The following is a 13,532-nucleotide window of genomic DNA, read 5'->3' on the forward strand; positions in this document are numbered from 1 at the left end:
CAATTTCGTCCAACACTTTGGCTCCAAGCATAAGCTATACATCCTTAGCCCAAAAGTGCTCCAAAAGGCTCCAAAATGCACTTCTTTGCTCCTTTAGCCCTTAGAACCTGAAAACATACGAAAATAACTTAAAAGACTTAAAGAACTAAGAAATAACAACGTAAATGCACAAGAACAAGCCAACTAAGTTGCCTAAATATGCTCCTATCATATAGTAAGAATATGGTAAATATATAATATGAATCTACTCATCATGTATCACAATATGGAATTATAGTGGAGATGGATGAAGAAAAGTTGACCACAACCCTCAGATAAGATGGTGGCCGATCCTATGACCAAAAGATTGTTTTAAAGAAAATTCAGAGAAATATATGACTGCCAGTGGGAATCATCTAGATGTTGCAGACGGGGCACGTGGTATGGGCATCATTAGAAAATATCAGGGATGCTTGAAATGAACAATTTGATGTGACTCTATTTGATTGATTGGTTAGATAAAAGATAGAGGAACATTAGTAGGGTAACAGAATTATGACAGATCTTTTTGTATGTAAAATGTGTCTATAAGTATCAAGTTTGAATTTGTATAACATCTTGGCGCATAATGTATAAAGTTGTTGATAAGGTGTATCGAGGAAAGTCCCTGGATTGGCTTAGAAAGAAGTATTTGATCAAAATTTCAATGCAGATCAAGTTGGAATTGGTTGAAGTCACCATTACTATTAGATACGGATGATATTTTCCTAGTAAAAAGTAATGGGGTAATTTCTCTATAGTATTTAGGGGAGGGAAATTCTGAGAGGCTCGAAGCCTATTTCCAGAGGCAATGTTAGCCATTTACCTATGCGAAGAGCCCCTACTCGGATCAGTGATGTCTGCTAGGGTTGGAGTAATGGTCGATACGATGAGCTCTCTCATAGGGATTATGGTACTTATGTTCCTATAGCTGAAGAAGGGGAACTGAGTTTGAGGGGTTTTCCCACTTAATTTTTCTAAGTTCTTCATGTGTTTTTTGATGTCCATGAAGTTGGAATGGCTCTTAGCCCAAGAAGCCACCTGAGTCTTCCTTAAGTTGTCAAGAAAAGTGATAATCTTCATCAAGGGGCTTGTTAATTGGATTCTCATTATATCCGAGCATGGTCATTATTTCCAAAGGGTTGTTACTTGCTCCAAGGGTGATGGAGGCATTAGGGAGCTAGTTATCCATCCTCAGGGTGGCGGATGCATCAGAGAGCAGATTGTCTCCCATAATGGGGTTAAAGTTTGTGTTAATAGAGTTTTCTTCAACAGTCATCCTTGTGGTAGAGTGATTGGGTCTAGAGGAATATGAGTTCACACTCATTGAAACCATCAACTGTTGGAACCAAATTCGCGTACCACTGTGAGTGGTGGAGACACAAACCAAGTAACTTGTAAAACAAACAACCATGAGCAAGCCTATAACTGGCCAGAGAGGGGGGAAGGAAAGAGAGTGTCAGCAAAAGGCTATTCGACAATCAAGTTAGTAAGAAAGTATAAGACTTAAGCAGTAGGCAAAAGAATTCAAGTATGATGTTACGTTACCAGAGACGAACCCTAGCTAGGTGCATTTATACTAGTTGGGAGAGAAACCTTTTTAGGATAGAATCTTTGTTATAAGTTAGGAGAATCCTAGAGGATATCTATAAGTAGATATTGTATCCTCTTTAGGAATGTGATTACTTGTGGTGCATACCAATTCCTAGATTGCAGGAACTCCAGGCTATATAAAGGATCTAGTTGAGTCCATATCAGGTCAGATCTCATGTCTTGTAGAACAAGCATGGTCATTCTCAGTGAAGTCGGTCGAACTTCGCCCCCTGCTCTGAAACAGGATGATGGTGGCACCACTGCTCCGTTAATCTAACTCCGCTTGGAGCAGTTGAGTCCATGGCCAAATTTTTGAGATAACTTTATTCTTATCCACTTACTCTGGCTCTGAAAATCATGGTTCCACAGCTAATATTACTCTGATTTGACGTAACTGTTCTATTTTCTTTTTCTCTCGCTATTCATGAGATTCAAATTCAAGATATTTTACTTATGAGTTATGAGAGAACATGAATATGACTAGACTATTTGGTACTGCTTTTTTTACCAAAAATTGCTTCACTTGAAAGTGAAGCAATAAAAAGTGTTTGGTAAAAATGCTTATTTTCAAAGTAATGATTTTTAGATAGGAACTTTAATAAAAAAGCAGAGTTGAGTCTTTAATGGATATTTTTAATTCCTGTAATACCCTAATTTTTTTTTTTTTTGAATTGACATTGTTTAACCTTCTATACTCACTTTATTTCTTGGACAACAAAGTGACCACCACTACCTAGTACTACAATCACTAACCTTACATCACTACTACTATAACCACATTATTATACCAACCACCATCATAACCACCACAACCGCTGCCATCGTTGCTGCCATCCTTTGCAGACAACTTAAATACACGATGGGGTATTGTTAGTGGCAGAGTGGCCTTGCTACCACGATCCACTGAGGTTCAGCCATGCGTCACTTCGATTCGTCCCTTCCCTTTTTGTCCCACAACCTTTTTAAATTACTCAGGTTTCGAGAGGCAAGGCTATTAGTCAACATTTGGGCACAAAATTTGCAAACACTTTGGCCTATCCAACAATTGTGCAAAGGCGTTTATTGATCTAAAAGTTGGCTACCAAATTCATGTCAGGACTTTAAATCTGCCATGGTTTTTTTCCAAGTCATGTCGGGACTCTAGTTTTGCCATATATTTTGACATATATCATTGCTTTATGTCGACAACAAGAGAGGGTAGCATAGCCCATGCACTTTTCGATGACATGTCAAAAGGTGTCTAGCCTCGCTTTAAGCATACAACAAGCGAGGCTATGGCTACCTATGCACATTGTCAATGGCATGTCCCAGTGTGTTCAAGAATCATTGTGACATGTCATGAAAACCTAGCAAAACATGTGTACTCTCATTTTTAACGACATTTTCCTTGCACAATATGCTCCCCGTTGTTATAGTTTGCGAGTTTTTAGATGATGAATGGATGCCAATAGTGGATCGTCTAAGATTGGGGTCCTAAGTCATGCGAACATACTTGTAATCGGCATAATGCGTGTCATGACATGTCTTTGACATGCCAAACCTCGCAAAATTATCATTAAGAAAACCTCACTACTCTATGACTTTTGTGAACTTTTCACTTCGTGTGTGGGGAGCACATTAAGAAAAAGTGAATGAAGTCGAGGATGCCAAAGTCATGTCAAGAACCACTATACGAACGGTTTTGGTCTATTTATAGTGCTCAAATAGGGAGATCGTTCTTTTTCTGCTTGGGGATTGAAAGCCACAACAAGCCACAATGTATTAGGAATTAGTGGCGGAACTAGGATTATAACTTTGGGTGGTCCTAACTAATGGACATTAGGCGGATCTAGGATAATATTGTTTATTCAAAACAAAAAAAAAACACCATTCCTTTGCTAATTAAAATGCTAGGGTGACACAATGTGATTGGACAACAATTAAAATAATGAGAGTTTGTTATGTGGGAAATGGCGAGAAAAGTCTTTCTTCTTCGTTGTAACCAAGGTTCAAGAATAGCGGAGCTATGATGGTTTCTCTCTTCCACCAAATGTCCAGACCGTTGGGTGGTCCTCGAAGGTTCTCATAGGAACTTTTTCGGACATCCGGGTGGTCTCGTGATCACTTGGGTCCAAGAGTGGATCCACCCATCTTTAGGAATCACATGTAATTCTTCCATCCAGAAATTCATGACAGTCTAAGAATGTCATACATTGGTAATTTGTGAGAACTTCATACGATCTTCGATGGGCGTTCTGTTTGTTGTGCTAGATTTGTATCGACCTCTCAGATCCTCTGTCTTTTATATATTTCTAAAAATATGCCAACTGGTTGACCCCAAAGGGTAATTTCAGTATTTTGATAAAATTGTGCCAATCCGCTAAGAATTGGGAAAATCTAATAGTACTAGGGCATCTGGGATGTTGAAAGGAGTCCAACGCAACTGACATTGCGCCAATTTGATGTCGTATGGGAAAATAAATGTCCTGTAATCGTCCAAAAAAAATGCTGTTTAATGTGCGCAGCCAATTTAAAAGTCAAATTTGGAGCATAAAAAAGTGTTTCTTTTAATTCTTAGCTGCCACCATCATAACCACAGTTCCCACCACTGCCACCACAACCACAAATACAACCGCCACTATCGCTGCACTTATTGCTATTGTTAACTCTATACCCCAACCACCATACCCCACTTTTGTCACCCCCATAAAACCCTTGCTTCCATCACCATTGCCGCCACTATCACCACCGTCACCATCACCACCACCACTGTTGTCATCGCCGCCATCTCACTACCATGTCCATTTTTGTTATTATTTTTACAATAAAATTTACCAAATACTTTTACATTATCTTTTATATCGAGCGCTTTTAAAAATACATTTCATCAAATGTTCAACTACTTTATTTTATTTTTCGATTTATGCGTGGGACAAACAACACGCGTCATGTTTGGGTTTTTAATTATTTTAGAAAGAATAGAAGGGGAATTTGGCGGTTAGGGTTTTAGGAGAAGTGACCAAGACCGAGCTTTGTCTAATTTTTATTCCTCTTGCTTGCATTCCTCCTCGGGGAGGGCTGAGGAGGCACCTGCACACTTGCTTCAGCTCCAACTCCTGCTTCCATATTTCTGCCCGAAAATACTCAGGTAAACGAAACGAAACCTCTCTCTCTCTCGCGCGATGACACCCACCGCGAACACCGAAATGAAGAACTGGTGGGGGGTTTCACCATTCATGCATGATGGTTATTATTTTTATGTGCAATTTAGGCTTTCAATTTCATTGATGGATGGTAAATGGACCACATTGTCTCCTAAAAACCCTTTTTCACCTCTTTCTGTCTCGGACTCTGGCTTCTTTGTTCGTCCGTCCGTCCAACTTCAGAGTTTTCCCAAAATAACAAATTTCTGAATTTTTTATTATTTATTTTTTAAATCTAAGAATCTGTCATACGTTGTGTTTGGTAACGAAGACAAAACAGAAGAGAAATCCATTTTTGAATTACCACAATAAAGAAAAAGAAACCTTGAAAATGGATGGTTTCGATGTTATTTTCTAACCCGGTTTTTTTTGGGGGCGGGGTGGGATGGTGAGAGGCGGGCGGGTTTAGGGGTTTCTATTTTGTTATGTTATTTGCAGATATATAGTTGCCATTATAACGCATTTTGTAATTTGTTGGTGGTTCCTGATTATACGAATACGAATGATGCTCTAACGCAGTTGCGCCGGAGAATAAAGCACTGCCCCTTCATCATTAATTAATGTAATACCCTTAATCTGAGATATGGAACCTATAGCTTTCAGATAGAGGGATAGGCATAGCGGTTACTTATAGTAAGATGAATATTTTAAAATTTCCTAAATGTAATGCATAGGTAGTAAGTTGCAGAATTTAATCTGTGCCAAGCTCTTAAATGGGTGTGGTTTGGGAGCTAATGAACTGGACTTGGTCAATTGTTTTGGTGATTACCATCTAAGAAATGGTTTGTCAACTGCAGAATCTAAATTGCTAGGAAATGTGGCTTTTCTTTTTCCAAGTTCATGCATTTACACCATAACTGAATCAAGTAATCAGTTGCATCCATATCTTTTTCCATTGGCGGACCATAAGTTTCAGAAGACAGTTGGTAGATGAAGGGTTCGCCTAATAAGCTGTCTAGCTTAGCTCTTGTTGAACAGAAATTGATTCATGTTTAGACTTTTAGAATCACACCAATCAACTTCTTTTTCTTAGAAACTTAACTTGTAGTTTAATTGGATTTTTAATTGTTCAAATCACTGAAGTTGTAGGTGACTGACAAAGCGCAGAGATATTGTACTGGTTTCAGCTAGGAGACACCCAGATGGCACAGTGGGGTACTCGTTACCGAATTGTCTTCCTTGGAAGACATGAAGAAAATAAAACTCAACTTTCATCCAGCATCAGTGAGGAAGAAGTGAAAGCTGTGAAAACTGAACCCCTGGAGATACCAGAGATCAAGAAGAGGAGGCGCCTTAGCTGCAGTGAATTGAAAGAGTTGAAGGAAGCATCACATTATAAGAAGAGGCCAAGTAGTTCTAAGGGTATGACAAAGGAGTGTAATAATGCGATTGAAAGATGGACAGTTGAAAGGTAAAACCCAGATCACCTTTTCGTAGATTACTCTGCTCGTAGGGCGTTTTGATATCACAACAAATTAAGTATATATGCAGGTATAAGCGAGCAGAGCAAGCTATGCTGGAAATTTTGAAGGCTGAAGATGCAACTTTTGGAAACCCAGTTTCCAGGAGAGAATTGAGGATGGCAGCTCGTAAGCGGATTGGTGATACTGGGCTGCTCGATCACTTACTGAAGCATGTTGATGGTAAAGTGGCACCAGGTGGGACCGAGCGGTTTCGGCGGTGGTTCAACACCAGTGGAAGAATGGAGTACTGGTTGGAGAGTGCTGACCTGGCCAACATTCGGCGGGAGGCTAGGGTGCATGATCCTTACTGGATTCCATCATCGACGTTGATGCCAGGTGGTGGCCCCTTGGACGATTCTGTTTCTGGTGGAGAACTGAAGCTACTCAAGGCAGAAGTAGATAAAATGAAGAGGTATATAGAATCTTTATAAAAAAACTTGTAACTGATATATGTGCTGATAAATAATCTGTCTCTTTTTATTAAAAGTGATATCCAGGAGCTGCTTTTATCCCAGAAGCAAGAAAATGACCAAGCCAATCAAGTTGAGTTGAATGTTAAACAATATTTTATCTCCATTACAATTCGATATTAGACTACTGCTGGATGAGACCTCAATCTCAGTGTTTGTCCAACAGGAGAGGCTCGAGGATTTGGCAAAATGGAAAGCTCAGTCTGAGCAAAGCTTGAAAGTGATTTTAGGTTCTTGGAAGGGTATGCAGGTATATAAACAGTAGATTATCATCGCTGATTCAATGTATGTTTCTTTGGAAGATAAAACCGAAAATGGAAATGCCAGTTAATTGTTCTTTCATGTTTTGCAAAATGCAATTACTATTGGACAAGAAGAATGTGTTGTGTCTCGTAAGTTTGTGGCAGCTTGGTTGTTATGAAATTTCATATTCTTTTGTTCTCTACAGGACAATTTTGAGGAATTAAAGAAATGGAAATCTAAAGTCGAGCGACAGGTGGTGGAAATAACAAATATTTTGAGTGATATGCAAGGACCAAAGCAAAACACTGTCTCCAAGCCTGAAGAACCTGAGCAATGGGAAGATTGGCTAGAGAGCAGCAACCTTGACAGTTTTCAGGGAAATGAACTTGTGCCATGGTTTGAGAGCACCAACAATCTTGTTAATTCTGAGGAAGAAGTTATAATTCAAGATCCCTATTTAGCCCTACCGCTTAGTTCAAAGCATGGTGATAGCTCATCCCAGGACCTATTTTGCAAACTCAAGGAAGAAATGGCTGAAATGGAGAGGTAACAAATAAAAAGTAAAACCTCGACCATAAAAAATTTGTTATGACTAAGCTGAGATGAGTTGTGATTTTGCTGCTAGAAACAGAGATGTGCGCGAGCTGGTACCGGAGAAGCAAAGGGAATATCAAGCTAATTTGACCCCTGATTCTTCTGCTACTGCAAATTCAAAGTCGGATCTTGACAATCTGGTTGTGTTTCAGGTGACACGATGACAACAGATTAATAGAGGACTTGATATGTTGAGTTTTTACATTTTAAGTTTTCTTAATGATGTAAACAAAGCCTCATTTAAAATCTCCTTGTTGACAGGAAATGTTTCAGGAGCTGTTTAATTGGAAGTCTACAACAGAGCAGAAGCTGAGTGAGATATCAAATTCCATGAATGTCATGAAGCAGAATCCAAAACTATTGACTCCACCAGCCCCTCAGCTACCAGAAGATGGAAATCACTGTATGGAATATCATCCTTGTTTCATGTTTTAGGATGATTCTAGACTAGCAAGTACCTTAGGATTTAGATGTTGTATAGCATTTACAAAGCTGCTGCCTGAAAACACCGTTCCAGCTCCTAAACCAGTGAGACCTGCTTCTAACCTGAGTGAGAGAAAGTACGCCCAAAACTCCCATGCCTTTCTGGACCAACCAGATTTCCGACAAGTCTTTCTGTTATAGCAAGAAGATTGATCCTTTAATTTAATACCGACCTTAAGTGAAATGTGGCGCAAATGTTGATATACCGCTGAAGGTAATATATAGGTTAAGACCCTTTTGCTAGGATGCACTTTATCTTTCGATGACATGGCAAATGAAATGATCCACAGCCACAGGTGGACACATATCTATGTCATGTGTTTAGGTTATGACATTGTGACAACTGATATGAAGCGTATTTACAAGGTTCCACATTTTTTTTTGTTACACAAACATTGTTGCATATGTGTTTGGTGGAGACATGTTTAAATGGACCCTCGTCTACATCTACATATTGTGATGATAATTGATTGATTATTGATGTTACAGTGCTGTTTAAGAAAAGACGATGGGTTATCTGTTGATCCAATATCACATATGAGCTAATGATGGATGCAGAAAGAGTTTGTTACTCTTGTACTGAAGTGAAATCCTAAAGAAGTCACTATAACCATTAGGACGCCAAAGCAAGGATGAATCTTGCCTGCAATATCAAATATAATGAAAACAAACTTAAGACCGACCTGGTTGGGTTTGGTTGGCTCCTTCGGTTCGCTGTAATAATGTGCAATACCAGGTCTAGGGTTTAGGGTTTAGGGTTTAAGGGTTTAGGGTGTAAGGTTTAGGGCTGGGGGAGTTGACAGAGACAGGTCGGGTCTTCTCAGAAAACCAATCACGTCTCACATACAAGCCAAAAATATATATCTTAGTACATAATATTATACTTCGAATTACGGAATTCTCTTCGAACAAAATTGGTTGAAATTGTATTACTGACCACCGCCAAGGGTTTAGGGTTTAAAATTTAGGGAGGGATAACCCTAACTCCAACTGCAACTACTGCTTCTAAATTCCATCGACTCCGATTCCGATGGTATTATGTTCCCTCCCTAATTATTATGATATATACCATTCACTCGTTCATTTCATTTAATATGGCAGCCCTTTCCTTTATTTTAAGAATCAAGGGGAGATGAAGGAGTAAGGGAGAAGTAATGCTACCTAGGACTAATAAACTTCTGGTTTGATACATTGCCTGCCTACCTTCCATTCCACTACTTCATATTAATACCGACATTTAATTCTCTTTTCTTCCTATTTACTATTTTCTACTTTCCCTCCAAATTTATTCTATCCTTCTTAACTTCATATTACATATATATGTATATATATGTGTATATATATATATATATACGGGGTCCAGACCAAGCTAAGCTAGGGTACATCCATCCTCTTATAAGTTATACTTGTTTGAATATGCATACAAGAAGTAGGAAAAACGTGAGAGTGGAAGAATTGTCGTTGCCTTTGGGAGAATGTATGTCCACTTTTAACCTAGAGAAAGCAGTATGCAACCATGGCTTCTTCATGATGGCTCCAAACCGATGGATTCCGTCCTCAAAAACACTCGAACGCCCGCTAAGACTTGCAGACTCTGCCACATGCATCACCGTTTCAATCCAACATCCCCCCAACCACACCTCTCTCCTTATTCAAGTCTATGATCACATTCATAACCTCTCATTTGCAGATAAGGATGCTATACTGCAACAAGTGCGTCGAATGCTAAGGATATCGGAGAAAGATGAAAGGGCCGTAAGGGAGTATCACGAAGTGCATCCGGAAGCGAAGGAGAAGGGCTATGGTCGAGTTTTCCGGTCCCCTACTCTTTTTGAAGACCTTGTCAAGTGTATTCTCCTCTGTAACACCAAGTAATATTAATCCACTACTACATATATTCTCATAATATATACTATGATCATGTAGGGTTTAGGGTTTGAGAGTTTTGAGTTTGTTTTTGCAAGTTTTGAGTTTGTTTTCACAAGTTTTTGAATTTGTTTTTTGAGTTTTGAGTTATTAACTTTTAACTACAATACTTAACTTTTTTCCCTCGTCAATCTACCAGATCCACCTCCCTTAAAGTGTAATAACACATGGAGAGTCACTAACAAAAAATAATTTTTTTTTTTCACTTATATTATAACGCATGATCTACCAACTCATATTATGGGCACATAAAGAAATCTCTCCACTCTTCCAATCCGACATATTTTACTGAACTAATTTATTTTATTTTAATACAATGACTATAATTATAGTAAAGAGTTGTGAATTTGAACAAAGCTACACAATAGAGTTACTATAATAATTTTGTTCAAACTTGTCATTCAGACAAGAGGGAAACTTAAAAACACTTTTGCAAAAGAATACACACACACATATATATGCGCGCATGTGTATTTCAAAGTCTCTGGTGTTGGAGTGAAATTTTATACGTGATTGTGACTAATTTTTTCAATCCCCAATTGGCAATATGTGCGCAGGTGGTCAAATACATTACAAATGGCTCGATCCCTTTGTGAGCTTCACTCTCAAGTATGCAATAACAATAATGCTCCGGCAAAGCAAAAGCAGCCAATCAACCTAAAGAGAAAGCGAGAAATGTTAACTAACACGTGGTCGGCATGCAAACTTAACCATCAATTCAGTGACGATGGATCTTCATTTGGGAACTTTCCAAGCGCACAAGAACTTGCAGAACTTGATCTGGATACTTTACAAAACTGCAGTACTAGCGTTCTTGGCTACAGAGCGAACACCATTCTGAAACTTGCCAAGATCATGCGACTTGATGCTGAACTGGGGTTTCAAGAATCCCTTGACATTGGCGTCGACAACTTGTTTCAGAAGTTAAAGGAAATCAAAGGGTTTGGTTCGTTTTCATGCGCCAATGTACTCATGTGCATGGGATATTATCATAAAGTGCCAACAGATACTGAAACTATAAGGCACCTACAGCAGGCTAGTTACTTACATATATATACTCTTGCGGTAGCTGGCCATCCCGTTAGTTACCTCTTTTTTCCTTTTATTTTAATTTAACGAATCGTTCTTTTTTTCAGGTTCATGGGAGGAAGGATTGTGACAAAACAAGCGCCGGAAAAGATGTGGAAGAAATTTATGGCAAGTATGCACCGTTCCAGTGCCTGGCATATTTGTAAGTGTATGCATAAACCATAAATATAGATATAATGTAGCATACAAGATGCTTAATTAGGCTGTCTAATTTTGAATGTTGACTATTAAGTATGTAAAAACCCAAATTTTTATGTTACTTATTACTATTTGATTAATAGGTTTTATTATTATTTTATTTTATAATTGGTTATTTTGGGTTTATTATGAATTTTTCTTTTTATTTGTTTTGTTATTGGTTTGTTTAAGTTAATAAAAGAAGATAAAATAAGCTTTCATCGTGAGTGGTTTATGTAATGTGTCTTAAAAATGTTCTTATTTTCCAATAAATTTAAAACCCCGCGATTTGGTTTTTCAGGTCGGAGCTTTTGGATTCATACGAAGGCAAATTTGGGAAGCTGAGTGAATTGCCTGCCTCTAGCTATCATATAATCAGTGGCAGGCTTGAGAGAAAGGGGGAACAGAAGACCATGATGAATTAATGATTATTTCTCATATGAATGTCTAGTTCAATAATAATCTTTCAGTGTTGTTGAATTATGATACTCACAGAAATTCATGAAACGACGTTTTATTCATCTTCTTGGTTTTTATTTCTTTCAACACTTCGTCCAAATTTACAAAATTTCTCACATGCTTTTGTAATGCATTTATAATATCTCCTATTTAACATTTTCTCATCATAACGAAATGAAATGGTTGAGTCCGCAGTGCATTGCACATAACCAACAGCGTCAATCTAAACCAATTACAAATATTTAGAACAAATTAAGAGAAAGACCTAAGAGGGTGGTGTAAGCTTACTGAGAGCCGCACACTTGTTTAGCACGTGCATGAGGGATTGAGATCATAAGAGTTTATGTATGACAATACTTGTTGGTTATTAAGGAATGTATAAAGACTAAAATATAACCTAAAGAAGTCTTGGTTGAATTGGTGTTAACCATTCTGATATGGATGCTTTGGATATTAGTGATAAGGGTTATCAAAGTTGATGACTTTGAGAAGGATTACATGATGGGAAGTATCCTTGGCAAGGGCCACTGTTTACATTATAAATAAAGGGTCTCTGCTCTAACAAATACACGCAAATAGAAAGATCAAGCCCCATTGATTGATAGTGCATACAGATAGTGTTGAGAGGAGAAAAAACCCCTATTTTCTGCAGCAATGACTTCGCAAGGTCAGTGATTAATTGGATATGTTGAGTTCTTTTGTTTCCGCTCTATTTAAACTTACAGGTGGTGGCTTGGCGGCCAAACTTTACAGTAACACCGCTCTCACAGCAATCGACGCCAAGTGAGCCACTCGATTCCTAGGCTATAGACCATTGCCATCTATCCTCCCTCATGTAAGTGTTGGATTTATTCCGATGTAAATCAACCTTAAATGGTCTACAACACATAATAGGAATTTAATATTGGAGATTAATGTAGATATTGTGATTTGATTTCCTAAAGATATCAATCTTATATTAGGTATCTTGTAATACAAGTAAGATTGATGGAGTCCTTGATTTTATGTGATTATGATACCCAACTGATAGGCTAAAAAAATACTAAGGTCCTTGCAAACCTTAGACACTACAAACGCTTTCCATAAAGTAGTTGTATCAGGCTAGGTGCTTTGTAGAAGACTTTGGTGTTGCCACATCCTACATCATTCTGCTTGGTATTCAATGGCTATTGCTTCAAGACAGGTCAGCCAACTCCTTATTTGTGTTCTAATTATATAACCAGATAAAGTTTACATTAAGTAGGTAATGAGGTCTTGTAGTTCTTCTAGCAAAGGTGAATGGTCCAGATCTATGGGAACATTTTTCTTCTGTAGCAGTTGATGGCTCTTTATCATTACGCACAGAGAGGGATCTAAAGAGGGACCTGGGAGGTCCCAGGACCCCTCGGCCATCCTAAAATGCTGCTAGAAATTTTCCGGAGGACCCCTCGTACTCAAACACGAGGCCTGTGCAGACTGTCTGTGTTGCTGCAGCAGCAGGTTGTAGGTTGCAACGGAGAAAAAGACAACAGGGGAGAAGAAAGAAAACAGAGCATTTAAAAAAATTGGTCCAAAACGCAGTGTTTTGGCCTTTTTTTTTTTTTGTTAAACCAATGAGACAAACGTTTGCAATTGGTCCACCGTTTGCAACATGATTACATAATCTTTTTGAAAGTCTAGCCCCACATGGGCCATCTTTCCCGTCCCGAGAGTCCCTTTCGCTTCTCCTTTCCTCGTTCCACTGCTTTTCCCCCTAATCCCCCCATCTTTCTTATATTCACCCAAAACCCTAAATTTCTAATCCCACCCAATCCCATATTATAATTACATTACTCCAATATTATACCTCCACTTGT

At 38.4% G+C, this 13,532-nt stretch overlaps 2 protein-coding genes across 5 annotated transcripts; both read left to right on the plus strand.

The window, feature by feature from the left end:
• Positions 1-4,599: 4,599 nt before the first annotated feature.
• Positions 4,600-8,420, plus strand: LOC103939440 (protein DYAD-like). Of its 4 annotated transcripts, none has more exons than XM_009349527.3 (8): positions 4,600-4,738; positions 5,877-6,204; positions 6,285-6,668; positions 6,744-6,798; positions 6,893-6,976; positions 7,175-7,515; positions 7,595-7,715; positions 7,825-8,420. In XM_009349527.3, the coding sequence occupies exons 2-8, from the start codon at positions 5,936-5,938 to the stop codon at positions 7,996-7,998; spliced, it is 1,428 nt and encodes a 475-aa protein (XP_009347802.1). In that variant the 5' UTR covers positions 4,600-4,738; positions 5,877-5,935; the 3' UTR covers positions 7,999-8,420. The 4 variants fall into 4 exon arrangements, with proteins under 4 accessions (XP_009347802.1, XP_009347804.1, XP_018501052.1 ...); XM_009349529.3 differs by having other exon boundaries at positions 7,601-7,715; XM_018645536.2 differs by having other exon boundaries at positions 5,921-6,204.
• A 141-nt stretch (positions 8,421-8,561) lies between these two features.
• On the plus strand, positions 8,562-11,774 carry LOC125475088. Its single transcript, XM_048579432.1, has 4 exons — positions 8,562-9,917; positions 10,530-11,007; positions 11,109-11,203; positions 11,540-11,774. The coding sequence occupies exons 1-4, from the start codon at positions 9,367-9,369 to the stop codon at positions 11,661-11,663; spliced, it is 1,248 nt and encodes a 415-aa protein (XP_048435389.1). The 5' UTR covers positions 8,562-9,366; the 3' UTR covers positions 11,664-11,774.
• Positions 11,775-13,532: the final 1,758 nt, after the last annotated feature.

This window comes from the organism of the source record quoted next, unplaced genomic scaffold (genome assembly GCF_019419815.1).
Source record: "Pyrus x bretschneideri cultivar Hongxiangsu unplaced genomic scaffold, Pyrus_bretschneideri_v1 Contig133, whole genome shotgun sequence".
Taxonomy (NCBI): domain Eukaryota; kingdom Viridiplantae; phylum Streptophyta; class Magnoliopsida; order Rosales; family Rosaceae; genus Pyrus; species Pyrus x bretschneideri.